This window comes from Lichenostomus cassidix, chromosome W, assembly GCF_008360975.1.
Source record: "Lichenostomus cassidix isolate B80296 chromosome W, HeHo_3.0, whole genome shotgun sequence".
In the NCBI taxonomy this organism is placed as follows: Eukaryota; Metazoa; Chordata; class Aves; order Passeriformes; family Meliphagidae; genus Lichenostomus; species Lichenostomus cassidix.
The window spans coordinates 22,694,117-22,719,873 of NC_139510.1; the positions used below are offsets into that span (position 1 = coordinate 22,694,117).

The window sequence follows — 25,757 nt, forward strand, 5'->3', positions numbered from 1 at the left end:
AAGGTAGATACTGCCAATTTGTCAATGCATAAAAGTTTTATCTGACAAAAATGAGAGCTCTGAAAAGAACAATTCATTCATTTCATCGACTGCTATTTTTAACGATATTTGCAAAGCAAGCTGTGTAGAACCAGGTGTATTTAGCCCACTTAAATCAGTGGCATCACACTTCTAATATTTTGTCACCTATATATATATATATGTACTGCAGAGCCCTCTGTTCAAAAACACGAAAAAAGGTCAAATTTCACACGTTTGTATTAATATTTTTTTTACTTTTTTTCCCCCAAATAGCAAAACCAAGCCAGTTTCCACACAGTTTCTTTAATTTGCCAAAAACATGTAACTCCAGCTATATCAAAGCAGCAGGAGAACAAGCTTAACAGCAGCTTTCATTTATGCATTTTCTTGTGGGGGGGAAAAAGGGTGTATCCATTTTAGATATCACCTTACATATATAAAAAAAAAGTCCACCAATAATAGGTTCACTAAATTTATTTAAAAATTGTAAAATACATCTTAAAAAAGAACATTACATTCTGCACACTGCCCTCAAAGGATGCCAGGGACATGTGAACAACCGGTCCTTTTCTCCCCTTCAAAAAAAATTTTAAAAAATTACAGTGTTCATAAAGCAGGGTGTTCACAATAGTTACAGGAAAAAAAAAACCACATTACAATTTACCACCACTGAACAAAAATAAAATCCACTCTTTGCTGCGGTTTCAAAATTTCAGTGTTAGTCTTGTGCAACCTTTTCCTACCCCAAATATTTGTAATGAACTAAAACATTACATCTGGCGTAAAGCAGATTCCACTACACCTCAAATGCAGAACACCTATGAAGCAGAGGAATGTTGGCTATTTAAAACAGAAGCAGATATTAAAAAAAAAAAAAAAAAAAAAAAAAAAAGGTGCAGGACTCCTTCAGTTCTTCACTAGTCTTAGAAAAACTTTCCAGAATACTGCTTCACACTATAAAAAAGAAAAAATAATCTTGCATTAGAATCCTTCAACATCTGCATACTGCTTCACACTATAAAAGAAAAAGAAAAAAGCATGTATTAGAATGATTGACCATACATCTGGCATCAATATTTACAATGGCATTCCTAAAGATTAAACTACAAATCCCCAATACTATTTAAAGTAAATAATTTTAAAATATTAATGATTAATAATTAAAGGCATATAATTATTTAATGCACATTTAAATATTAGTAATCTAAAGCCAAACATTCAAGTTAAACATTAAAAAAATGCTATGATAGCCAACATGTTATTAAAGCAAAACTAAGTAAACTATGTCCAAAACTGTTAATGTTCAGCAGAAGAGAAAGTAATGCCAACAAGGTGTGAAATGCTGCATAACAGCACCAATTGATTTCAACTTGTCCTGTAGAGGCATGGCCTGTGCCATATGGCAGACTGTGATTTGTTGTCGGTTATCTAAAAACAACAAAATCACTAGTCTTCCACACAGAACTAGACCAACATCCACTGAAATCTTCTATATTTTCTACAGGTTCTATATAATTAATTACAAGTAGGTTTTTTTGCAGCAATTTTCACCAGGGAAATGAGAGGATTGCTTGGCTAAGGTGTCTTCCATCAAGATTAGTTTTGAGGGAATTTTCATTTTTGGTAGAACAGAGAAAAGAATCAAGGCAGACCTACCACAAGAAGTTAGGTTCAATAGTTATTTAAATCCTGCCTTCTAAAAACTATATTACAGAGAAGAGCTTTAGAATGTAGTAGTAAGGAAAGTCAGTCTAAAAATGGCAGTAAGGACAGCATTAAGCTTCAACTTGCCTGTTCTGCAGTAAATACTGAGCATTTTGTATCTGGTCCTGTGTTCCTGTAATAGTTATTATTCGATCTTCTGAGCCTTCTAGTGGTTCATCAATTTTGATTGAAGCTCCTGACTCATGACGTATTTGTTTGATTCTCTGGCCTCCCTTTCCAATAATAGAACCTGCCAACTAGGGGAGAAAATAAAGCATTCATTTCTTGATATAACTTTTTCTGCACAGTACTGTTCAAGTAGCTTCCATCCATTTAGTTTTAAGAGTTCCAATGGAAGCTTATTCTTTTACAGCCTCAAAGCAGTTGCTGTAATGTATATTATATAAACACAGATGGGATAAAGTTGGAAGAACCAAGTGTTTGTAAAAACAAGTTATGTAGACCATTTCTATTATTGAATATTAACAATTAAAAAATAGTTCAGCGCGATCTCTAAAGCCAAGATAAGACAAACATCCTTAAGAATAAACTTTTGATGATTTAGAAACACTTTCTTTATATTAAAAGTACTTGTCAAGTATACCAAATACTTCTGATTTACTTACATAGCCTAGGAAAGGGCTGTGACTTTTTATTTATTTATTTAAACACAATTGGAAAGCAAGTCAGCTTCACTTACATCTTTGGGAATCGTTACTTGTGTTGTGATGATGGGTCCACCAAGATCTCCATATGAACCACGGCCCCCTGTGTAAGAATAGTCTGATTTAAACATATGCATCAAGCCTCTTACTGACTAAATGAAGTGCATGTCAAAGTTCTCTGTGAAAACTTACCATATCCAGAGCCACCCTCAAACTATAAGAAAAAGAGAAAGAAAAACATTAAATAGTAAAATCATTCGTGATTCATTAACATGTTTTCATCTCAAGTATCATACTGTTAACTTTGAGCCTATTTTATGCAAAAATCCTAAGCCACAACCTTAATCTAAATGTCATTAAAGACAAAGTGGGGAAGAGGGCAGACCAGGAATAAAGGGGTGTGGGGGGGGAATATCTCACAAGAACCTTTTAGCTAGCTCTATTACAATCTCTAAGAATAAGTCATTAAGATCCAGTCATACCAATTTACCAAGCAACCTTATTGATTCAGTTGGTAAACAGCTCTTGATGCTGATCTACTCCTGACCCTTGAACTAAACTAAAATTCAAATCCAAAGATCAGAGTTCAGCCTTATTACTACTACCTATACAGCTCAGGAGAAATTAAAGTTTCAGTTTGGGACAAGACATTTACCTGCTAACTGGCAACCCTCCTACTCCATCTTGAGGAAAAACCAATTCAACTCTAATAACTTTATAACTTGTCTCTCCATTCAAACTATGCTACAATCCTTTGCATCTTAGAAGGGACAATCATGACACTAGTTACTACCATTCTGCTAAAACTATCATATAACAAATCCAAATCACTGTAATGCAGCACTCCTGACTGCTTTTATTTTTAGGACTGGTACTTGATATCAAGTGCTTAATTTGATCTAATGCCTTTTATATGCACACACACTCATTTTAATCTTCCCATAGAAGCAGAAATAGATGTGCACACTTCTCTAGAATTCAACTGATATCACTGAAATACAGGAATCTGTGTGAACTATTTGTTTGCAGAAGTTGCAATGCGATAATTTTTTACAAAACAAACCCAAACACCTGCTAGCTTTTTAGAGCCACATCCAAATAGAAGCTATTCAGAAAAAGTTGTTCATCTGTTTCTAAGCAACCTGTGTTGTGTAATCACATTGCTTAGCAATACAGATAATAAAACATAAAAAGAGTTGTAGTGGAGTGCAAAATACAAAACAATGAAGGACACTGCTTAGAACTTAATTCAGAGACTGATCAGAGCTGCATATTCCACACATACTCTTCTACCTATTTCTACTGATATTTTGCACAGGGAATCTCTTTTTCAGGCTAACTTGTAATAACCAATCATTTTCTTGATCCTTTCTGCTGCTTCTCCTCCCCAGGCTACAAGACAGCAAATTAATTTGACGGCAGATGAGTAATTCTAACTGCAATGTTTATGTAAGCTAGGAACTAACATTTAATATTTGGTGGCACTTTACCATCTTCTACACAGCATAAATACTTGCTGATACCCTTTGAACTTTCTTCCCTAAACCCTCTAAGAGTAAGAAGTTTAATAAACACAAATGGAATACTTTCAAATATATGGATAGGCAATGCACAAGTTTATCCAGAACTATAAATATAGAATTACTTTTAGCATTCCTCATTTGAAACAGGGGAAAACAACATGATGAAGTTAAAATAAAATGTATTCCTAAATAGATGCACCTACAGGGTGCTGACAAAGCAAGAGTTACAGTGAAAGTTACAACTTAGAAAGAGTAAAATAGAGTACAAAAGAGACAATACAATAGAAAAGCTTCTCTTGGCTGTGCTGCTGCATGCTTCCATTGTGGAACATTAACTGCCTGTATAGGATTTACTGTTCAGGACATAAACTGCTAATAACCTGAGTTAGAATGACAGCTTTAGGGATTTTTCAAAGGTGCAAACTGCCACTAACTACATTCAATCTCAAAAAATTCCAGTTATCACTTAAACAACTCAAATTATTTTCCTCAAAAATAAACCAATAAACTAGTCAAATAAAAGCATGAGCACACTCACCAACTCTGGTGGCTGCATGTCATCACAGGCATCTACATGACACTGCATCATCTTCCAGGGACAATGTAATAGAAGGAAAAGAGGAAATGAATTCAAATTAAGTCCATGTTATGGAGGCTTATAGGTAACTTGGCAAACAAACGCACATAGCAATATAGAGAAACATTTTTCTGCACTACCTAAACTACTACAAAGGCTCAAAAGTAAATGACATAGACCAGTTACAAGACTTACTCCCTTTTACTTTCACTGCTAGGGAACTGTTACTGGTCATGCTTCCCTTTTTCCTTGTTTCTGTGGTGTAAACAGATTTTCCTCTTACACAAAGGATGTCAGATAGTTAAGGGCAGAGCAAAGCTTGAACAGTTGGTTGCTTGGTTTTTTTACCTCTAAGTACTAGAACTGTACTATATAGTAAAAGATGTTACTCTCGGATACCAAAACCTTCTCTTGTGCATAAAAACAAAACAGGAAAGGCATTTAATAAGACAAGTAACTGTCATTGATATATCTATGTCACCAATAGGTCAAGCAGGAAGCACATGGCTTTTCATATTTTATTAATTATTTTCTATATACCTTATATAGCCAACAGCTAAACTAATAATTACTACTGCCTAATTATATTGGAAATTCAATTACTTCTTTTTTTTTAAAGTGTGATATATAGCATCTCTTTCCTTCAGTCTTCTATAACAAATGTTGGGGGAAAAAAAAAAATCAACAAAATTATAAAAATACAATTTGTAGAATCCACTTCAAATTACTATTAAGGCAAAGGCCTTTGCTGAGTTAAAACAGGCAACACGACATGAATGGCACACTAAAAAAAGGATGACACCACTGATGAATTATTCTTTAAGGAACTAAGGGACACCTCCAAATCAACTGCCCTCGTCATTATGGGGGACTTCATTTTGCTGGATGTTAACTGGAACACCACACAGCTGGTACAACCAGGGCCAGAAGATTCCTAAAACACCTGGATGACAACATCATGGTACAGGTACTTGGGGAGCTGTTGCTGTTGTACCAGTAACGGAGAGAAACTCAGTTAACAGCAAGATGATTTCCAGAGAGAAGGTTTTATCATTCATGCCTTTATATATAAATGAGAACAATTATTCTGATTGGACAGCAGTCACCCACCCCCTGGGGTGATTGGCTAAGGTGCCTAAACACCCAATTCCAAACATACTGTGTTCTCATAGTCTTTATGTTTCTCATACTTAATGCAAGAAGAAAAAGTTTCCCAAGAGAGAGGCCCTGTGCAGTCACAGCGAGCCAACTAGGAAAGGTGCCTTCCTTGATTTATTGCTCGTTAACAGAGAGGAGCTCAAGAGTGAAGTGGTGATTGCATCATGATTGCTGTGGCCAAGATGGCCACCAATCGAGTTTAAAATCTCTGGTGAGAGGAAGAAAAGTGCCAGCAAACATTCAACCCTGGACATGAGGAGAGGAGACTTCAAGCTGCTCAGGGAACAAGTAAGGTCCCCTGGGAAAATGCTTTGGAAGGTGCTGGGGTCCATTAGTGCTGGTCACTTTTTAAGCACCACCTCCTAAGGGCACAGGCAATTCCCAAATGCCAGAAGTCAAGCAGGCAAAGCAGAAGGCCAGCTTGGCTGAGCAGGGATCATTTTCTGGAGCTAAGGCAAAAGAGGAAGGCATATGCTCAGTGGAAGCAAGGTCAGCTGACATGGGATTAATACAGAAATGCTGCTTGTCATTGTAGAGAGAAAATTTGGGCAGTCAAAGATCAATTGGAGTTGAAGATGCCAAAACCGCGGAGGACAATAGTTTTTTAATATATATCAATAGCAAAAAGGAGACTATAAATAACATCATCCCATTACAGGATGAGGATGGTCACCTCACAAACAGAGACAAGGCAAACATTTTTAACGCATTCTTTACCTCTGTCTTCAACTTGGGTGATGGACCAAGGAGGTCCCAGTGCCCTGAGCTGGAGGACCATGACTGCCAGAATGATCAAATCCCAGTTGACCCTGAAGTTGAGCAGGATCTGCTGCTCCAGATGGATCCCTATAATTCTATGGTGTCTGATGGGATTAATCCAAGAGTACCCAAAGAGCTGGCTGATGCCATTGTGAGACCTCCCTCAATGATTTTTGAATAATCTTGGGAATCTGGAGAGGTCCCAGCTGCCTGGAAGCTGGCAAAGATTGTCCCAACTTTCAAGAAGGATGACCACGGAAACTACAGGCCTGTCAGTCTCACTTCAGTGCCTGGTAAAGTTATGGAGAAGATTATTCTGGGAGTTACTGAAAAACATCTGATAGATAATGACTGCATTGCAGTCATTGGTCACAGCCAGCACAGCTTCATGAGGCAAAGGTGTTGCTTGATAAACTTGATTTCTTTTTATGACAAGGTAACTCACCTAGTTGATCAAGGGAAGCCAGTTGATGTGATCATTTTGGATTTCAGTAAAGCTTTTGATTCTGTCTCTCCCAGGATCCTTCTGGACAAAATGCCCGGCCCACAGCTGGATAACCACATCATGCAATGGGTCACCAACTGGCTTATGGGTTGGGTGCAAAGGGTTATAGTGAATGGGGCGGCATCAGACTGGTGACCTGGCACTAGTGGGGTTCCACAGGGCTCCATTTTAGGGCCTGTTCTCTTTAACATCTTCATAAAGGACTTGGACACAAGATTGAAAGGTATACTAAGTAACTTTGCCAACAACACTAAAGTGGGAAGAGCTGTTGACTCCTTCAAAAGCAAGGAGGCCCTGCAGAGAGACCTCAACAAATGAGAGGCCATCACCAACCATATCAAGTTCAACAAGGGAAAGTGCTGGATTCTGCACCTGGGATGGGACAACCCTGGATGTACAGACTGGGGAAAGAGATGCTGGAAAGCAGTGCCACATCAAGGGACCTGGGGGTCCTGCTTGATGGCAAGTTTAACGTGAGCCAGCAGTGCCCGGGCGCCCAGGAGGGCCAACTGTGTCCTGGGAGGCATCAGGCCCAGCATTGCCAACCAGTCAAGAGAGGTGATTGTCCTGCTCTGCTCTGGGGCAGCTTCACCTTGAGTCTTGTGTGCAGTTTTGGGTGCCACACTAGAAGAAAGATATTAAGCTATTAGAGAGCATCCAAAGGCAGGCTATGAAGATGGTGAAGGGCCTTGAGGGGAAGCTGGATGAGGAGCAGCTGAGGTCACTGGAGAAGGGAAGACTGAAGGTAAACCTCATTGTAGTCTACAGCTTCCTCAAAAGGGGAAGTGGAGGGGCAGCACTGATCTCTTCTCTCGTGACCAGTGACAGGACCCAAGAAAACAGCACAAAGCTGTGTCAGGGGAGGATACCAGGAAAAGTTCTTCACCCAGAGGGTGGTTGGGCACTAGAAGCCAGGGCAGTGGTCATGACCCCAAGGCTGCCAGAGCTCAAGGAGCATTTGGACAATGCTCTCAGGCACAAGGTGGGATTGTTGGGATGTCATGTGAAAAGCCAGGAGTTGGACTTGATGATCATTGTGGGTCCCTTCCAACTCAGGATATTCTGTGATTCTATGAAAATATAAATGCTCCTTTAAAAACAGTTCCTAAAATACTAGGTGCATACAATGTTCTTCTCTACACTCATTTGTGCTAGTTACTACTGGTAACCAATATAAATGAAATAAAAACCAAATAAAACACTGACTGGATAAGAGAAAGGGATTAGCATGAATAAGAATTTATTGCCTTTTGCATGCAATTGAAAAATAGGCATGCAATGCTAACTGATGGCAAATTCCTTGGCCCAGAAAAGGGAAATTTGAAATTGTTAATTTTAGTATTTATATAGATGTGTCAAACATCTTTCCTTCACTCTTTTTTTTTACATGCTCCTTAACATCAAATCTCTTTAAACATGAAGTATGTTTAATAGTTTTTAGGGTATGTACCTTTATTGAAGTGCTAATACAGACACATGTATATACACACACACACACACACATATATAATGATTTAGCAGTGGGAATCATTTAAATAGGGAAAACCAGATGAGATGTCTGAACATACACTACAACAGACACTGATTTATCTCTTAATTAACTCAAATTTTAAAATACTTTTAAAGAATTAGGAATCAACCATTATAACAAAAAAAAAAAAAGGGAAGAAGGGGATTAAATAGCTTTATATGTACTTCACCTTATTTTTTCCCTGATATGTTTTGGTGCATTTGTATATCTAAAGCACCCATGGGGATGGGGGTGTTAAAAAAGAAATAGCAGAAATGCATTTGCATTTTCTCAGCTATTAAAAGAGCTGTCATGGCATTTGATTTGGAGTACTTACAGCCTAAAATATATACCACTGTAAATAAGAGAAACAATGCATGTATGTATTTCAGTAAAATGCTTCAGAATAGATTATATCTATACACACACAATTTTTTCCCCCATCTTCAAATTTACAAGACTGTCAGTCTTGTTACATCTCAGAAAATTCAAGTTTTACCATCCAGTTTTGGTTCACCATCTTACAAGTCTGAACTTTCCCACTTTTAGAGAAGAGATTTGGCAGAAAATGAGGATTTCTGCAGATTCAACATCTCCCAAGATGTTGGTCTGAAGAGACTCTATTCTTCCTTTTTAATGTATTTATGTAAAATGGCAGTCTTGCTCTCTGAAAGTAGCCTTTCCCATGCATTACTTCACAAACCATAATGATGTTGGTTTACTCTAAACGTTTTACTACAGAATGGTTTCTACATGAAATGCATAGTAGCTCAAGACCCTATATTTCTGGCATGACACTTTTAGCTTTAGCCTCACAATCCATGGAAAGACTTCTCATGTGCTTATACAATTAAGGATACTGGGATTATGGCTAGCTAAAACTAGAAATTAAATACAATCTGTGTCAGAAAGTAGTCCTCATTGTAGGCAGTCTATGAAACTCATGCATAAAGCAGCCAAAGCCATGAGCAGCTCCACTGTGAAGAGGAAATAGAATTGCTTTTCAGAACATGGAAAAAGCCAAGGTCAACCTGATCAAAGTCCGACTAGAGTTCAAATAGATTTTTGTATTCTAAATAGAATGGAACAGAACTAGAAAACACTATTGCCCAAGCTCTTCTGAAGACTGTGCTCAACCACATTCCCAAGGAAGGGCAGATTGCTCTGTTTATATGCCCTGACATTGGTTTTACCAGCTGCAAATAAGAAAACACAAAACCTGAGCTTTGAAAACATGAAAATACAAATACGTGATCTTAGAGGTCTAGTTCATGACTCCTAGTTTCTTAAGATCCTGAGTAGCATAGATAACTTGCTGGTTTTTATGTTGTGGGTTTGTTTGTTTTATTGTGGGTTTGTTTACTTTTTTTCAGGACGGGGGGGTGGTCTGTTTGGTTTTGGTAATTTTAAATGCAAGTCTTTCATTTTAATATTTCTGCTAGGCTTCTGTGGTGCCTCAATTTTGACATTCTTTCAATATGTACTTCTAGTATGTGTTACTGGAAGTAATTGCTTCTTCCTCCCAGGAGGCACCAATTTGTAAAACCTCATTTAGGTGGCCCATTTCATAGCTCCTCTACTTTCTCTTTCATTCATTTAAAATAAAATAAACTCATCTAACCAGTCATCTTAAAGAATGTACTAAACACAGACAGAGACGGAAAAAAAAAAAAAAAAAAAAAAGAGATTGTTAATCAGAGGTTTTCCTCCCAGATACCAAGGAAAGAGGAGACACAATAAAGGATACCAGGAAGTCATATTTCAGAGTATAACATGGAAGAATATCTTTACACCTTTTTTAATTCTCCCCACCCCCCAACATGGTTGAAATGTATCTAATTTCATTTAAAATTCATCTTATCAGTGGTCCTGGCTCCAAAACATTTGAAATTATAGTAATTTTTTTTCAGACATAAATCTGCATAAAGAACTGAATTGAAAAAGCAATTATCTGCCAGACCAACTAGAGACCTTTAATGATATTATTCATGTTCTGCTAAATTTTGTTCACACCTGTTGGAAAACATTGTTCTGATATGCTTTCCTAATCTGAAAAGCTTCCCAATTTCTATTTCTGTCATCCCGATTAAAAATAAACAGTCTACAAGAAAGTCTGCGTAATAAAACCTGCAGGGACTGTGCTCTACCAACTTTGTATTCCATTGTTGATGGTAGGAGGGGAAAACCAACCAACCAACAAAAAAAATCCCACAAACCAAAACCACACAGCAGATCACATCCCAATACTTTTTACACCTCAAACAGTTGTATTCTTGAGGAGACCATTTGTAGGGCCAAAACATTTTGGAGATACCAAAGTTTATCAGAAGCACACATGCTCCACACTTAAATGTATGTATTCAAGAAACTTCCTTAAAGTGCTAACTGTATTTAATAAACAAAACAAATTTTAACTCCTACCATTCCATCATAACGGTCTCCAGGTCTACCTCTTCGGTCATAAGACATGAGATCTCTAAAATAAGAAAAAGCAGCAGCACATGACTCATGTTATGAACCAGTTTATATATTCTAATTCAAGTTTTAACAATTTGCACACAATTATGAATTTCTGAATGCTTTAGCCTAGTTCTAAATGACAAAGTTACAGAACTACTAGTCCTGATAATACTGCAGAAATAATTAAATTCAAATACTTTTCAAAATTTTCTGGTGCAATACACACTCAATCCTGCATAATCAATACCAACGTGGAGTGTGAAACAAGTCCTGGAAACATGAGCACAATTCAGTAAATGTTACTCAACTTGTACAATGCATTTATGCAACAGCTTACCCGCCACGAGGAGGTGGTGGTGGAGGAAGAGGAAGATTACGGGCTCTGCTGCCACCTCTGCCACCACGGCCTGGCGGAGGTGGTGGAGGTCCTCTGCGAGGGCTCATATCATCATAATCTCTTCTTGAGGGAGGCATAGGTCGTCCGCCACGACCAGGAGGCATTCGATCAAAGCCTCCTCTTCCACGCATTGGAAAGCCTACTGGACGTCCCCTTCTATCATCAAACATCATTGTGAAGCCACCATAGTCATATGTTTCATCATAGAAATTGGGATCATAAGGCTGGGCCCGTCCTTTAATTGGAGACTAAGAAACACACACACAAAAACAAAAACAACACCACCCCTCCCACCAGTTAGCACTGATACAACTATATTTCATTAAATTAATATATTAAATATATAAATATGAATTTATACATGCTGAATATGTTTTTTATTTGACAATACTCATAAGCAAGGCAGGGGTGGTGATATGCTTCCTGAGAGCTTAACTATGATAGAGAAATTGCTGTTATTGATGGGCGGCACATACATTTGCCTCACTTCCTCCCCAATTTAAATTTTCTTATTTTATTGATATGTAAAGCATGACAAACACCCTTTGTAGCAAAAATGTCTTCTCTCTCCAATAAGGGACACTCCAGTTCTAGCAAGCAGGAATAATTTCAAAGGGTGCTAACAGTCCAACGCTTATTTTGTTACTGGAGAAGAGGCACTGAATTAAAAATAGAAATGGAAAGATACAATTTTCCAGCCAAATCATCCTGACTTTCATGAATACCAATGAAAGAATAAGTTTAAGACACATTACCTCAGAGATAAGATCCAAGATAATCTTGATACATTCCACAACTCTATCAGGTTTTCCACCAATAAGCACCACTCTATCAGTGGAATGAGGACAACATTCTTGAAAGAGCTTAATGGTGGTTTGAGTGTTCTGTTGAATAGAAGAAAAACAACCCCCAAAATCTTCAAATAGAAGTATTTTAAACAATTTTATAAACTTATTGAAAACAAAATGGGTAAGACACACACTAACATATTTTAAAAGAAACAATCAAACCAAATCATTAAACTTCTAGTCATTTTGAGTGAATGCTTGGCTTTCAAATTTTAACAGCAAATTTAATCTGAGGATATTATATTTTTAAGAACTGCAATGGCATCAGTTTGTATGAAATGCTAGTGAAAAATTTAGATTTTTGAAATCTTTCAATTATGGCTCATCTACACAGTTATTTAATCAAATACAAGCAAAAGGACCACATATTCATTATAAGCTTACAGGTTATATAAGCCTTCATGTCATAAAAACATGCTTTGGATGCAAGATAGCAACGTTGCTAGGATTATATCTATTCTTCTTGCTTTCCCCTCATTCCACACAAATAGTAGCTTATGCCTAAACTGACCTGGAATTGCCTTTGACACAATGTGAGAAAGGACAGAAAAGAACACTCTAGATTGATAGAGACCACTAGCTTTTTAACACAAAATGTCATCCCTTCGCAACAGAAACAGTGGTCTTCAAGGTAGTGAAACTTAAACCCAAAAACTAAACAAACAAATCCCTAAGAAAACCCTACCATACTTTTTTATAACAATATTCAAACATCTATTAAATTATCATAATTAAACAGTTTATGGAGATGCATCCGCACTAAAAAGTTTTCCATGACAAACACCGCTAATAGAGTCTATTCAGCAGTTCATTACAGAAGGTGTGATGAATGGCATTTTAACTTTTAAAAGTATCCTTTATAAATAAAGATTACTGCTTATAAAGCTTTTAAGTGTATTAGAAGTTCTGAGTTCTATCACCAACGGCTACTTCATGTTTGAAATATATTCTTAAGGATCATAGATCACAGATGAAGCTTACACTCACTGCTTATGAACACAAAAACCTAATTTGTTTATAGAATAAAAGCAGAATCTGAAAAGAATAGGAAACAGTACCTCTCTGAGTTCTTTGATTTTAGCACCCTTGACACCAATAATTCCTCCTGCTAGACTTTGGTGAATTAGAAGTCTTAATTCACAGTCAAAGTCGCTACCTTTGTAGTGCTGATACTGTAAGATGGATACAAGAATAAAATATTAGTCGGGGAAAAAAAGGGAAAAATACTAATTTTGATTTTCTTTGTTAAGATTTTTCTCCAAACAGCATGGTATGACCTAATTTACTGCTGAACTGTAATATTGTATTTGCTACCAAAACAAAAAAATCACATATTTTAAAGTAATTTGCCTCAACACAAGGTAATGTCAAATTAGCTTTCCTTATTTATTATTATTGTTGTCGTATAGAATTTTAATATATCCAACAGTGCAACACACTTGATTACAAAGCACAGGCAGAATGGAAATTACAAAAGAGCTACTTCAACTTGGGAACTAGTCAGGAAACCAGTGGTTTGAAGGGGAAGAGGCTGTTCCAAATATTAATTTTCTAAGAAGAAATTTTCTCTGTCCCCTATAAAAAAATGGTAACACATACATTGAGAGCTATAGGTCTTCTATCAAAGAAAAAGGCTGGGTTTTACTTTCTAATTTAACATGTTAAAAATAGGACACAATCATCTAGAATTATCTTGTTTTAAAATCTAAATTTATACCTCTGAAAAAGAAACAAACCTAAGAGACATACCTCTTCCAAAGTAGGGATAATCTTCTTCAAGATTTCTCCAATTGTCTCTGTATCTGCACTTATACTCAAGATACTGTTAGAGGCCATAGTGTCAGAAAACATAGAGAAGGTGGAAAGTAGCAGAAATAAGTTTAGTATTCATAATCATACACAAAATTCTAACAAGACTGACTACACAGAAGACCTTACAATTAATATTCCCCATTTAAAGTAAACCTGTTCACTGGAGTTACAACACATGCATCTTTGTTTATGTCCAATATATATGCATGATGAATATAAGAATTTAATGCTAGGTAGGTCTTGCAGAGAGCAAGAGAACTCACAAGATATTTTGGAAGGGCTCAGACAGATTAACCAGGCAAGAAATCGACACAAAACTTATGAGTGAATATTCACTTTCCCCACCACCACTAATTTAGTATACCCTTACCATTACATTGGTAAAACTAGCACACCTTTTTGTAGAAAAGGTGGGGATATGTAAGTAGTCAACATTACATCTGGAGTAAGGTTGAGACACCAGTTAGAAATTAGATTACTAATGGGCTCTGCAAAAAATGAAATATAAATACAAGGGGAAAAACCCCAAATCAAAACAAAAAAACAACCCCACAAACAAACAAAAATGTAACACAAATGAGATGTGAAGAAAAGTGAACTAGAGTTAGTATTTCAGCAGAAATACTTATGAACGGACAGTGCTGGGGGAAGAAAGGTGGGCCACAAAGACCAGAGCAAGAGACTCCTGAAACAATTTGATTTATAATACAGTAAATATACAACACTTGAAACTGTGCTCTTTCCATTGAAATAAAATTAGTGGATTGTTTAGGTGGCCAACTCACGTAAAAGTTCAGTGACAAAAAGACTTAATGGGGAAAATAAGACAGAAAACTTAAAAAAAAAATACACGGTCTATAAGGGGATACTATTTATATCAAAGGCAGGTAATAAAATACATTTCTCTCTTTCTAATCAGGCAGTGAGGCATAAACTGTTGGGACATACCGCTCGGGGCCACTGCTGTCTGGGACTGAAACACTTGCATTGTACTGCATTGGTCATTGGCGTTCGTGGATGTTGGCATTGGGCATGGGTATTCAATCAGAAGTTGTCAAGTATAGTACCCGTTTGGCAACGAGCACATTTTTGGGCATAGCCAACCAGGGTTTTCACATGGGCGTTCAGGGGCGGATGGGCCAACGTCATGGTGGGCAACGCAGGGGCAAGTCGATCCAGTACATGGGTAACGGAGATATATGGCCAAAAAAACAAGGAGAGGGAAAAGGGGGAAAAGCAATAAATTTTAATTTAATACAAACTATACTTATTACTCTCAGTTAATGAAGCAAGTTTAAGTTGTTCTGAAGACTAACACAATAATGGATTGCTACATCAACTGTAGCTAAACAGTATGGATCTTCACAAGTTATGGTATCTGACTAAACTATATTTTACTTTTAACAATGATGTTTCAGTAGCAGGCTAGCTCATGAACGTAGACACAAAAACTGTTGAGATTCATATTACTGAAACCTTGGGCAAGTTGGGAAAGTTAGTATTCCAGACCAGTTAAATTATCTAGAGTAAGGTGATGTGTTTATTTACTTAAAACAAACAAAAACACTAGCTGCCAAAGTTTGTTTGCATGATTCCTGACCATTTCAGCTTAATCCTCAATTCTAGTTGCTATAGTTTGTGAACTTAGATGGAACTGATTCTGTGATGATACATTAGCAAATATTGCGTTGAACACAGTCTTGCTTGAAAAAATTGTCAAAATTGTAGCTGATGCTAAGTACAGGAGTGTAAACAAATGGAATTTAAGAGGCATTGCCAAGTTTTATAAATACATAACATTTACGCTGAACATGTGTCTAATCACAAGAGTCAACCCACATAAAATATGAATAGGTAAATAAGTCATGACCATTTAAAAATGCTTCCAAGTAAAAAAAAAAAAAAAAAAAAAAACCCAAAAAAACCCCAACTTTCTTTACTGTTCTATACCTGTATCTAAATCATGCAACCTTAACATCAATGTTTTTGTGCTTTATGTCCACACTGGTAAAGTAAAAACAGATGCACCATTATGTTTTGGGATTTTTTTTTTAAAGGAAGTTCAAGAATTCTTTTATTGCTGGGTTAAGCCAGCCACTAGCGACAGTTTTCAACAGCACTATAATGGATTCACATATATGGGAAATGGTATAGTTATGGGTTTTAAGCTTTGACAATATTTCTAATTATAGATGGTAACTCATTTTAAGTGTGTAATTTAGAGGAATCCTGTTTGAAAGCAAAGAGGCTTAATATAATCCTCTCTTCCCACATAACTTGAGCTGGGCTTCAATTAAAACACAAATTGAAAAACTAAAGTTATCCTCTCCAACAATCATTATAAGTGGCTTGTTAGATTATTGTTGTCTAGATTTGAATTTCTCAATTTCTAAAAATGTATGCAATCAAGTTTTCAATGCAGTGCTCTGGAAGAATTAGTGTTAAATTAATTCAAATTCACGTATACTCACATCCGTACGAAGTGCCTTAATATTTTTGCCACCTTTTCCAATCACTGCTCCAGCATTCTGGAAAATAGTTTTCAGAAGTTACATTATGCTAATACAGCACAGACTATTTTTTTGAACTGAAGACTAAGAACAACGTATCTATTTCTGCATTACCTTGTGGGATGCATTTAAGGGTGGGGTGAGACTTGTTTCCTTTTGAAAGGTTCAAATTAAATCAAAACAAACTGACATAGTCTTACCATGGGGAAAAAAAGGTCAAAAAAAGGTCAATAGAGAGATAAAAATACTCAACAATATTTTTTCAATTTCAAATTTAAGTTTCTAGGTAATTCTGCCGGTATTCTCATAGAATCATAGGTGGACAAGCAGATGAATAAAAAACTGGTTGGATGATTGGTAATAGTTAATGGATCTTATTGCGCCTAGAGGCTGGTAAGAAGTGGGGTACCACAGAGGTCGATCCTGGGATCTATCATGTTTAACATAGAATGGTTTGGGTTGGAAGGAACCTTAAAGATCATCCAGTTCCAACCCCCCCCCTCCCATGGGCAGGGATGCCACCTGCTAGATCAGGTTGCTCAGGGCCCTAACCATCTGATAGTTAGAATATGACTGAAAAAATAACTTATAGGATTCCATGCATGTTATGTAAGTCAACAACTTTGCTAGTTTATTTGATCACTTTTTTTTTAAATGTTTGCAAATTTCACTTTCCCACTCCAAACATTTGATAAGTGCAAAGGATATTTTTGATTGAAGCCTATGTTATTCAACTGACCACTCAGGTAGGTACAGTCTGAAGAATGTAAAACCAATATAAACAATTGCTAATCTCCAGTTGCTAAAATCAACAGGTATAAACTCAAGATATTCAAGAGGGGAAATTGTATAACTTTTTACCAGGCTATTTCAAGAACTATATGCATATAGATTTACTAAATCTGGAGAAATTACTAAAATCTTGAGGAAGTCCTCATCTTGCCTCTCATATTTAATTTACAATCATAAGATGATCATTCTCCAAACTGCTTGCTTTTTAAAGACTAATACAAAGTCATTCCCCTGGAAGCAATTATGTTCTATTCAAACATGAGAAGTGGCTTATAATTTCTGTCTTTATTTTTTCAATGAGTACATGTTTTTAAAATCAAAGAAGCCCCATAGATTGTTACTCATCCTTGAAAAAAATTATTGAAGATTGCAATACACTTCTACTATCATTCATGCACACTTACAAATATTCCTAATAAATTTTAAATAAAGCACAAGTTCTTTCTAAACATACACAACATACACTGTGACCACTGTCTTAACCAATGGTATAAGCAGGAACATAGCAATACTGAAAAAGCATACTTTGCTTTGAAGCAAGATGCGCAATTCAACCATCTCATCTGTATTCCGAGACCTTTTGAAGGCCTGTTCTTCTTCCATATCTTCTGCAGGACGTTTGCCTGTAGACAGGTCCATAGGGGGGAAAACACAAATATATATTTAAGTTTCTAAGTCACGATAAAACTGGATATCAAGTTATGCACTGTATTCCTAATGAAGCATTCCCTCCCATTAGCCCAATTCTAACTTCTGACATCTACAGCACAGAAACAGGTTTTTACTTCCTCAGTCTACATATCAATTAATGAGTGAAGACTCATTCAAATCTATAAACTACAGTTGAAATGAGAATTTTGCAAACTTAGTGGAAAAAATTACAACACTGTTTACAACAGTGCTGCATCATCTACTTAGTATTTTTTTTACAACTGGGAAAACCTTAAAGCACAAAAGATCAAAAGTAGTTTGTCCAATACTGAAATACTGGTGAAACAGTAGGAAAACAGTATTTCAAATTGCTTTAAAAAACTGGCCTGAATCAATACTAATGCTCTAACTCTTCTTCACTACTTATGTCAAAAAGGTTTTTCATTTAGCTAATATTTAGAGGTATTTCGCACACATATATATATACACACATTCCTTCAAAGTAAGAACTGCAATAAATAAAATACAGTAATAGATATGCCTAACAGTATCTTTACCTGATCATATTGTCCATACAAGTACTGAGTATTTAGCTATCAAATATTTTCAAATATTTATAACTTTTAGTTACTTAAACCATTACTAAAATACTCCCAAAGAAAAATTACATATTCATGTTACAAAAATAATGTAAAACCACACAGGACACTTAAAAATTAAAATATTAAATGAAGCATTTGATACAGTTAAAGCATTCTAAAATAGGAACACCAAGACTCAAAAAGTTTCATTCCCCTGAAAATAAAATAGCCCTTTAAGAAATTTACCATTTGTCTCTGTGTTGGTAAAGGTCTCCTCCTGTTGTTCAGTCTCCATTACCTTTTATTCTTAGGAGTGAAGGTGAAACCTGTTGCAGAATAAAAGAGCTAGTAAATTATTTTGTGGGGGAAAAGGCTAATTGGACATCATACTAATGGGAAAAACAAGGAGAAATGCCTGCTTTTAGAACTTACCCGTTCTATATACACTTGCAAAGCAAAACTCAAGTGTTGTGGGCAGGATCAAAACCCTACTGCTTCAGAAGCCTATGAAAACAGCATAGATCAAGCTCTGTTCACTTACAGGTCTGATTCTTGCTACAACTGAAAACGGGGCTTTGACCTGAGATTTTGCTGCAAAGCTTTTCTTTATAAATGAGAAAACAACAAGGCCAAACACATCACTAAGAGGAGAAATAATAATCAAGTACAAAAGCTTACAGATACAAAATTATGCTCTGAATTATTCCAACCTTGCTCATTTTCAAGCATTTGCTAGTTTTAAGCAATCACATTTATTGATAATGATTTTCAGATATTTGAAGTGAATAATTATCTGGTTCCTACTTTTAAGATGTTATATAACATATGCTGAATTTCCTTTTTAGGAGATGCTATGTTTCAATCTGCTAACTGTTTAGTTCTAAATTTAGACTGAATAATTAAGACAAAAAGTTAATGTTGGTGATTAGAATAAGTTTTCTATCAACTTACTAGCATGCCTTCCATTCAATATAACATATGAACAAAACATTACACACAAGCCACACTTGGATCTATTTTTGCTAAGTCCACGTGAGAATACTTGTAAAACAAATTAGAAGTCCAGGCAGAATAATTTTGCACCTTCTTAAAAAATTAATTTGTACAGATAACAGCCAAACACAGAACGCTATTTTCCCTCCTTTCGGTTTTATTGCTCAACTTTCAGAGCCTGAACAAACGGTTGATATACATATCCACAAAGAAAAAGCGAGGTAGGTTTAACTTTTTAAAGCATCCTTTAATCATCCGTTAATTTGTAAGTTACCCTGTTTTTGCATGCTAACAGCAAGCACTGTCGGTAGGCATGCACTCTTTAACAGTCGCTGCTGAGACACCACCTTCCTAGCTCATGCTAGTATTTCCAGGCCCCTGATTTGAGCTAATAGAAAAAGTACCGCCTAAAGAATAGCTAAGTCTCAAAATAGACACTGCTAGAACGCAGGGATGGGGGCAGGAAGAGAAATTTCACCGGGTTCAAATGGCTAACCCTTCAAGACCCTATTCTATTTACGACCCTCCCAAAAATTCTAGAGCTGCAAGGGGAAGAAGTGTAATATACTGTTCAGGACAAGATGCTCTCAACTAGTTACTGTGTTTTGTGCAAATCAAGTTTGCGGGATTAAATTAGGTAACGCAACGTTTTTAAAAACATCTAAAGAATAAAGCAGTCACGGATATGAGTAGAGGGCTGGGAGACGCCAGCGTGTCTCTACCCCGCTCCCTCCGGGACTAAGGGCCTTTCCCGCCCAGACACCTCTCCTTCCGCAGCCCACGCACCAGTCTGCTCGAGCTGACGTTCACCTTTATCCCTCGCACAGCTTCTAAAACCAGCCAGCCGCCGAGCGCTCGAAAGCCCAGCTTACTCCCTAGGTGGGAGGGGGAAAAGGCGCCGTTACATAACCCCCCCAGTCCGAGACCCACGTCCGCGGTGGCGGGGACCGGCAGAAATGGCGGCCGCTGTAATAACGCCTATCCACTGCTAGGCGGAGCCGCAAGCTGAAAAACCACCACCACGCGGTCACAAGATATCCCCCACTCTGACCAGGGAGACACAAAAGAGGCACTCAGAGGCCCTCACCCGAGCTCAAGCAGGGCCAACAGAGTGCAACGGCCCCGCCACAGGAACTCCGGCATGGCCCCTAAGAGCAGGCTCTGCTGCAGAACGCTCCCCAATCGTTTTGGCACGGCTGCTTCCGCACAGGCCGCAGCAGAGAGCACCCTTACTCTTCTTTCTCTCTGCCCACCATAATTCCCAAAAACTCACCCCATCCACAGTTATCCAAGGTAGGCGCCAGAAAGCGGCGGTAACTACCCCCCCCGGCCTTAGCACGCACCCGCTAGTGCGACCTGCCTCCACCACATCGCCAGTCCGGGAGCGGCACCAGTTGGGCCGCCGTCCTCGCACTGAGGCCACCGAAGCACGATGGCTGCCAGCAGAGACACAAATCATCCTTTTCGCCCTTCCCTTAGGGCAAATGGGGCCCCTTGGGTCCGTAGATTGCGCAAAATCACTCCACATTAGCTAAGGAGGAGTCACTCCCGGCCCTCTCCTTCTCCACGCAGCAGTCCCCAGACCTACCCAATTCCGCTGCCCCGCGCTGTCCCTGCGAGAGTCCAAGAAAATCCTGGGGCCCGGCGGCGACAGGCCTCCCGCGTTTTTGTGTCACACATCAGGGTCGGAAGGGGTGCGATCAACAGCTTCATTTCCTTCAACCCGGCTTAACCTACCCCACCCCCAGTGCAAGCAACACCCCCTCCGAACCGCGCTTACCTGCACCCACCACGTACGGAAAAGAAAGGTGAGCAGCTCCTACTACCAATACACACATCCACCAGCACTGCCAGATGACTGGCCCAACCACCTCCTCTCCTCCCCCCGTGGGGGACCCGCTGCGGCCCCGTTGGGTAAGGCAGCTGCCCATCAGGGCAGGAATGGCCTCTAGTTCGCCCCGCCCTCCGTGTAGACCACGGCGAGACAGGCCTGAGTATCACATGGAGAGGAACGCTATCCACCCTGCACCGCCGCAGTGTGCCTAGGTTGTTTGTTTGTTTTACCTGCCTGATAGGAGCTACGAGAAGAGCGGCAAGGACAGTGGAGACAATGGAAGGTAGTAAAAAAGAGCGACCTCAGATGTTTTTTTTTTTAAAATGGCGTCTGCGGAAACTCCGCCTTGGGCTTGTTCCCTAGCACTGGAGGAGGCGGGGCAGTGTTCTTGCGATGCTTAAAGCCGCGCGTGGCGCCACGCCTCCTACTGGCTGTTGAGTTGTGCGGTGGCTTTGGGGGTTGTGTACAGAGAACAGGTGTATTCTCGTCTTCCTTCCAACCTACAACTCAGGTGATGGGAAGTAGGCTGCCCTGCTGGTTCTGCCCGCCCGCCCGCTCGTTCGGCATCGCCCCTGCCTCAGATAAGTGTATGGGGTGACTCGGCTGAGGGTAGGGTGCGGGGGAAGGGGCTTGGGCTCTGGTCAGCCTGTTTGAGGAGTAGGGAGGTGTGTGTCGTCCTTAATGTGACTCTGGTGGGGCGGGCCTTTTCGTTATAGCATCCATCGCTGTTCACTGCAGCTCGTCGGTGCCCGCAGGGATGTGAGGTGACAGCTGGCCTTACCGCCCCCGGGGGTCTTAGCACAGGGTAGTAGCGCCAAGCGGGTGACGGGCTGTCTAAGGATTCATGGACGACATGAGAAACTTAACGAAAATGGTGTGATATGCTAGGGATTAGACCCGTTGATGCGTAAACAAATGGGTTATTTCCTGTAAGTAACTATACTGTTTTTTCCAAGTGGTAGAGTTTTGAGGCAAACTTAAAGGCAGGGTATTTTTTTTCTTAGCTTCAGGTTATAATGTTAGAAGACAAAACCTTTGTGTTTTTTTTCCTCTTCTTACAGTAAGTTTTCTTTGGTGTAATTCTGTAGGGAGATTGAGTTCCTTGGTTATCCCCCTTTAGGGGTTAAACAGGTTCCAAGTGCAGTTATACAAATTAAACGTGCATAGATGCTTCCAAAACTATCAAGAAGCTAGAGCTTATTAACCACTGATGTTCTTGAGACAATGACCACCAAAATTTGCTGCTATTGCAGCCAAATCCTGGACTGGGTCTCTAGATAACATTGATAGATCAGGCTAGCCTTCTGTTGCCAGTTCCAAAGCTTTAACACGATTAAAGTGTAAAAATCACCTCTGTGATACAAATACAGACCCTAACCTGTTTATATTGTAAATGAGGCTTCTCACTTGTGTTCTTAACAGTGCTAATGAGATGGGAGAATAACTTCCAATTCTGAACGTTAGATGTTTTATTTTAACTCTTAATAGAAACCTCACAAGCAGCAATGGGTCCAGGGGTAAAAAGACAAAAATTTCTGATGGTTCAGTTTATCTCAAAGTAGATTTTTCTGATGATGTTCTAACAAGTTTGATTGGATTTTCACTGCCTGAAATGAATATGTTGAAAAAGATACCATTTCACATCCAAAGCTTAAGCATGGTTTAGAGAAATGTCAAGGATGACTGATAGGTCTCTAATGACTATAGGGTTGAATCCTTTTTCAGTCTAAAGCCACTGTATTAATTCTATAGGATGCAGATGCAAGGCATCTAGAACAGTTGAAGAATCGTTTGATTAAATAACATGCGTAAACTTCTAGATTATGTGTTGGGAAATATTTAAGGCAAAATTTTCTCCTGAAAGACTGTTGAAAATTAAGTTTTAAAGTTAAGTGGTAATGTTTCTCTCAAACATTAGCGGAAAAGTGAGAGGAGATGTCTTAGCAGGTAGGAATTTGAGAGTTTGTTTCTTATGGTGATAATATTGAAATAAACTTGAACTTTTTTGGCTTGATTTAAAATATTCATGTATCACTCTTATTCTGCAAAATCCTCTATCTTCTTGACTGGCGATCTGGGTTAAGAGACTGTCAGGAAACAGATAATAAATGTGAAAAACGAAGTTCACTCTCTTGTTAGAATTTGAAAAGTTTAATAAAGGACAATAGGGGACAAAGGCAATAAAGCAAAAGTAACAGCACTGGGTGCTTAGCCTTAGCCAGAGGCATACTTGTTAACAATGGTGACATTCCTTACATACCCTTTCCTATTGCATCAGTCAAATACATATTCATAAACAATTATAAATATTCAAACCTTTCCCCAAATTAGTTTGCATGCTCCAGGAACTGTTTAGCATGGCCCCTCCTCTGATCTGCCCTTTAAGAGCATGCGCAGTCCTCTTGGTTGTGGTCTTGAGGTTTGTCTATCACCCCCACCACGGCCCCCTGTTCCATGGTTTCAGCAGGTGACAGTTGCTAATAGTTGAAATGTCAGTAGTAGGGGTCCTCGTCATGCCCGTTCCTCAGATGTTATCCAACCAAGCAGGCAGTTTAGTTATTTCAGTTATTGTAAGTTAACCACAAGTGCTCTAAAACAACCATATCAGCTATTTCACAACTATGTCTAAGTTAGTTGCAAAAATAAAGGCATTAGTTATTATTACACAACTATATCTTTATAACAAAGCTACTTCTGTAAGAATTAACATTATACACATAGCATCCATTTTAATATTTGTGAAAAGCCAATACTATAATATGTGTTTATCATGATAAAGAACAAATCAGGTCATTCTTACACTTTTTTCAAGGATGATTATTTACCTGATTTCCAAAAGGTAGCTATTGGACATGACCAGCCTTGTCTTAAAGTGGTTGAGTACATTTAAACAATAATTGTTTAGATGCAGTCACTTCCAATAATGCCAAGAACCTAAAGTGTAGAGAAATGAAAGATTATTTCCTAAATATTCATGTGAGGAAAAAAGTGTATAAATAAATGGAATTAAAAGCTATGTACTTATTGTAAAAACCAAACCTAACCCCTCCAACTGTTTCTAACATCACTAGCAGAAAAGAATGATTGTATCATACAGGGAATCTATTTTTTGACATGTTAAGCATTACTAATCATTTTGAACCCACAGCCATCCTTATTGATTAGCTCTTCATGTTTATTAATCTAACCTTTTCACAATGTAGTCAAATAGTTGTTGTGTTCCAAAGATGATGTACATGTATACTTACACTGGCCTTAATGTTGAAGTTTTTAAATTTCTGCTTTTCTATTGTATTTTACAAAACCCAAGCCTAACAAAGTATAAATGAAAATGTTTTGGTGGAAGCTCTTTAGTTACTTTCAAAGGATAATCTACACCTTACTGTGTGTGTATAGAATATCAGAAATTGTTTGCTTGGGTTTTGTTCTTTCCTTTCCTTTCCTTGATTTTTTTTTTTTTTTGCAAAGAATATAAAATTGGCAGTTAGAAGAGGAGTTAGTTTGCGTTTTTTTGGTTATTTTTATTGGACTGTATCTTCTTTGGAAGTCTTTTCATCATCCGAATAATAGATGTTAGACCATGGGAAAAATGGAGGGAAGTGTGTAGAAGAGGAGAAACCTTTGTAAAGCATGAGTCTTTAAAGGCTTTATTTCATACAGGTGTCTTGCATGGGAGACAGGAGCTTTATGAGTTTTTGCAGTTTGACAGACTTTAAGATAGCTAGTTCCCCAAGACTTAGTCCCGTTTGCAAGATTCTTTGATATTCGACCGATTTGTCTAAAAATACCATTTATTAGACACAGAAAATAACAAACACACAAACATAGAACAGATTGACACACATAGACACACAATGATTGCATAATTGCAACACTATAATAGCTAAAAATGCAATTATGGGGTAAAACCTTGCTTGAACTATAAAAATAGTTTAAAAAAAATGCAAGTTAAGAAAAGCTTGCTTAATGCAAGTTAAGAAATGCTTGCTTGAGCTAGCTGAATGAAATGCAAGTTAAGAAAGGTACCTATAAGTTAGCCGGAATAATACAATTTAGGAAACCAATGATCTTACCAAATCCAATTTTGGAGTTGGAATACATTAGAATTCCTCACCCAATCCCAGGGAAGTAACCACAGGGCCTGCGTCCAAACCCTGGGGAGAAGAATTTATTTCACGCTCCAATGTCCATGTAGAAAGCTTCTACCTTTCCAAGGTTTCGTGGTGTTTTTTATAGGGAAAAGAGTGTGGATTTGCAGTCACTTAAAAATTCTTCACATTCTCTCAGTGTCTCACCTTGGCTTCCAGGCGCCAGAACTAGATAGCCCCGTATTAAGCTATCAACTTAATCTGAGTCATTCATCTCCAGCCAGCCATCAGGGAGAGAGAGAAGGGGGAGGGGGGAGGTCCTGCCACAACAGGTAATCAGTATATAATTTCCTTGGTCTTTTAACTACT

The 25,757-nt window shown here is 38.0% G+C and overlaps 1 protein-coding gene across 6 annotated transcripts; it reads right to left on the reverse strand.

Annotated features, from left to right (window-relative positions):
* Window positions 1-480: 480 nt before the first annotated feature.
* Window positions 481-21,652, reverse strand: LOC146425706 (heterogeneous nuclear ribonucleoprotein K). Of its 6 annotated transcripts, none has more exons than XM_085041655.1 (15): window positions 21,531-21,652; window positions 18,720-18,799; window positions 17,767-17,864; window positions 16,411-16,467; window positions 14,888-14,931; window positions 13,877-13,949; window positions 13,186-13,299; window positions 12,035-12,163; window positions 11,220-11,527; window positions 10,844-10,898; window positions 4,452-4,502; window positions 2,583-2,604; window positions 2,426-2,508; window positions 1,813-1,982; window positions 481-1,036 (listed from the first exon to the last, which is right to left on the reverse strand). In XM_085041655.1, exons 2-15 carry the CDS (start codon window positions 18,766-18,768, stop codon window positions 1,003-1,005), a joined length of 1,287 nt encoding a protein of 428 aa, XP_084897781.1. In that variant the 5' UTR covers window positions 18,769-18,799; window positions 21,531-21,652; the 3' UTR covers window positions 481-1,002. The 6 variants fall into 6 exon arrangements, with proteins under 6 accessions (XP_084897781.1, XP_084897782.1, XP_084897780.1 ...); XM_085041656.1 differs by lacking the exon at window positions 21,531-21,652 and adding an exon at window positions 21,247-21,378 and having other exon boundaries at window positions 481-975; XM_085041654.1 differs by lacking the exon at window positions 21,531-21,652 and adding an exon at window positions 21,247-21,378.
* Window positions 21,653-25,757: the final 4,105 nt, after the last annotated feature.

What these genes read in the sequence shown, in the direction of transcription:
- LOC146425706 (XM_085041652.1), bottom strand. Translation starts at nt 18,768, where the DNA reads ATGGAGACTGAACAACAGGAGGAGACCTTTACCAACACAGAGACAAAT. An exon ending in TTAAGGCACTTCGTACGGAT is followed by an intron (nt 14,932 to 16,410) that starts GTGAGTATACGT and finishes TGACCAATGCAG; the next exon opens with TACAATGCAAGTGTTTCAGT. An exon ending in CAGTATTTACTGCAGAACAG is followed by an intron (nt 1,037 to 1,812) that starts GCAAGTTGAAGC and finishes TTTCTTTTATAG; the next exon opens with TGTGAAGCAGTATGCAGATG.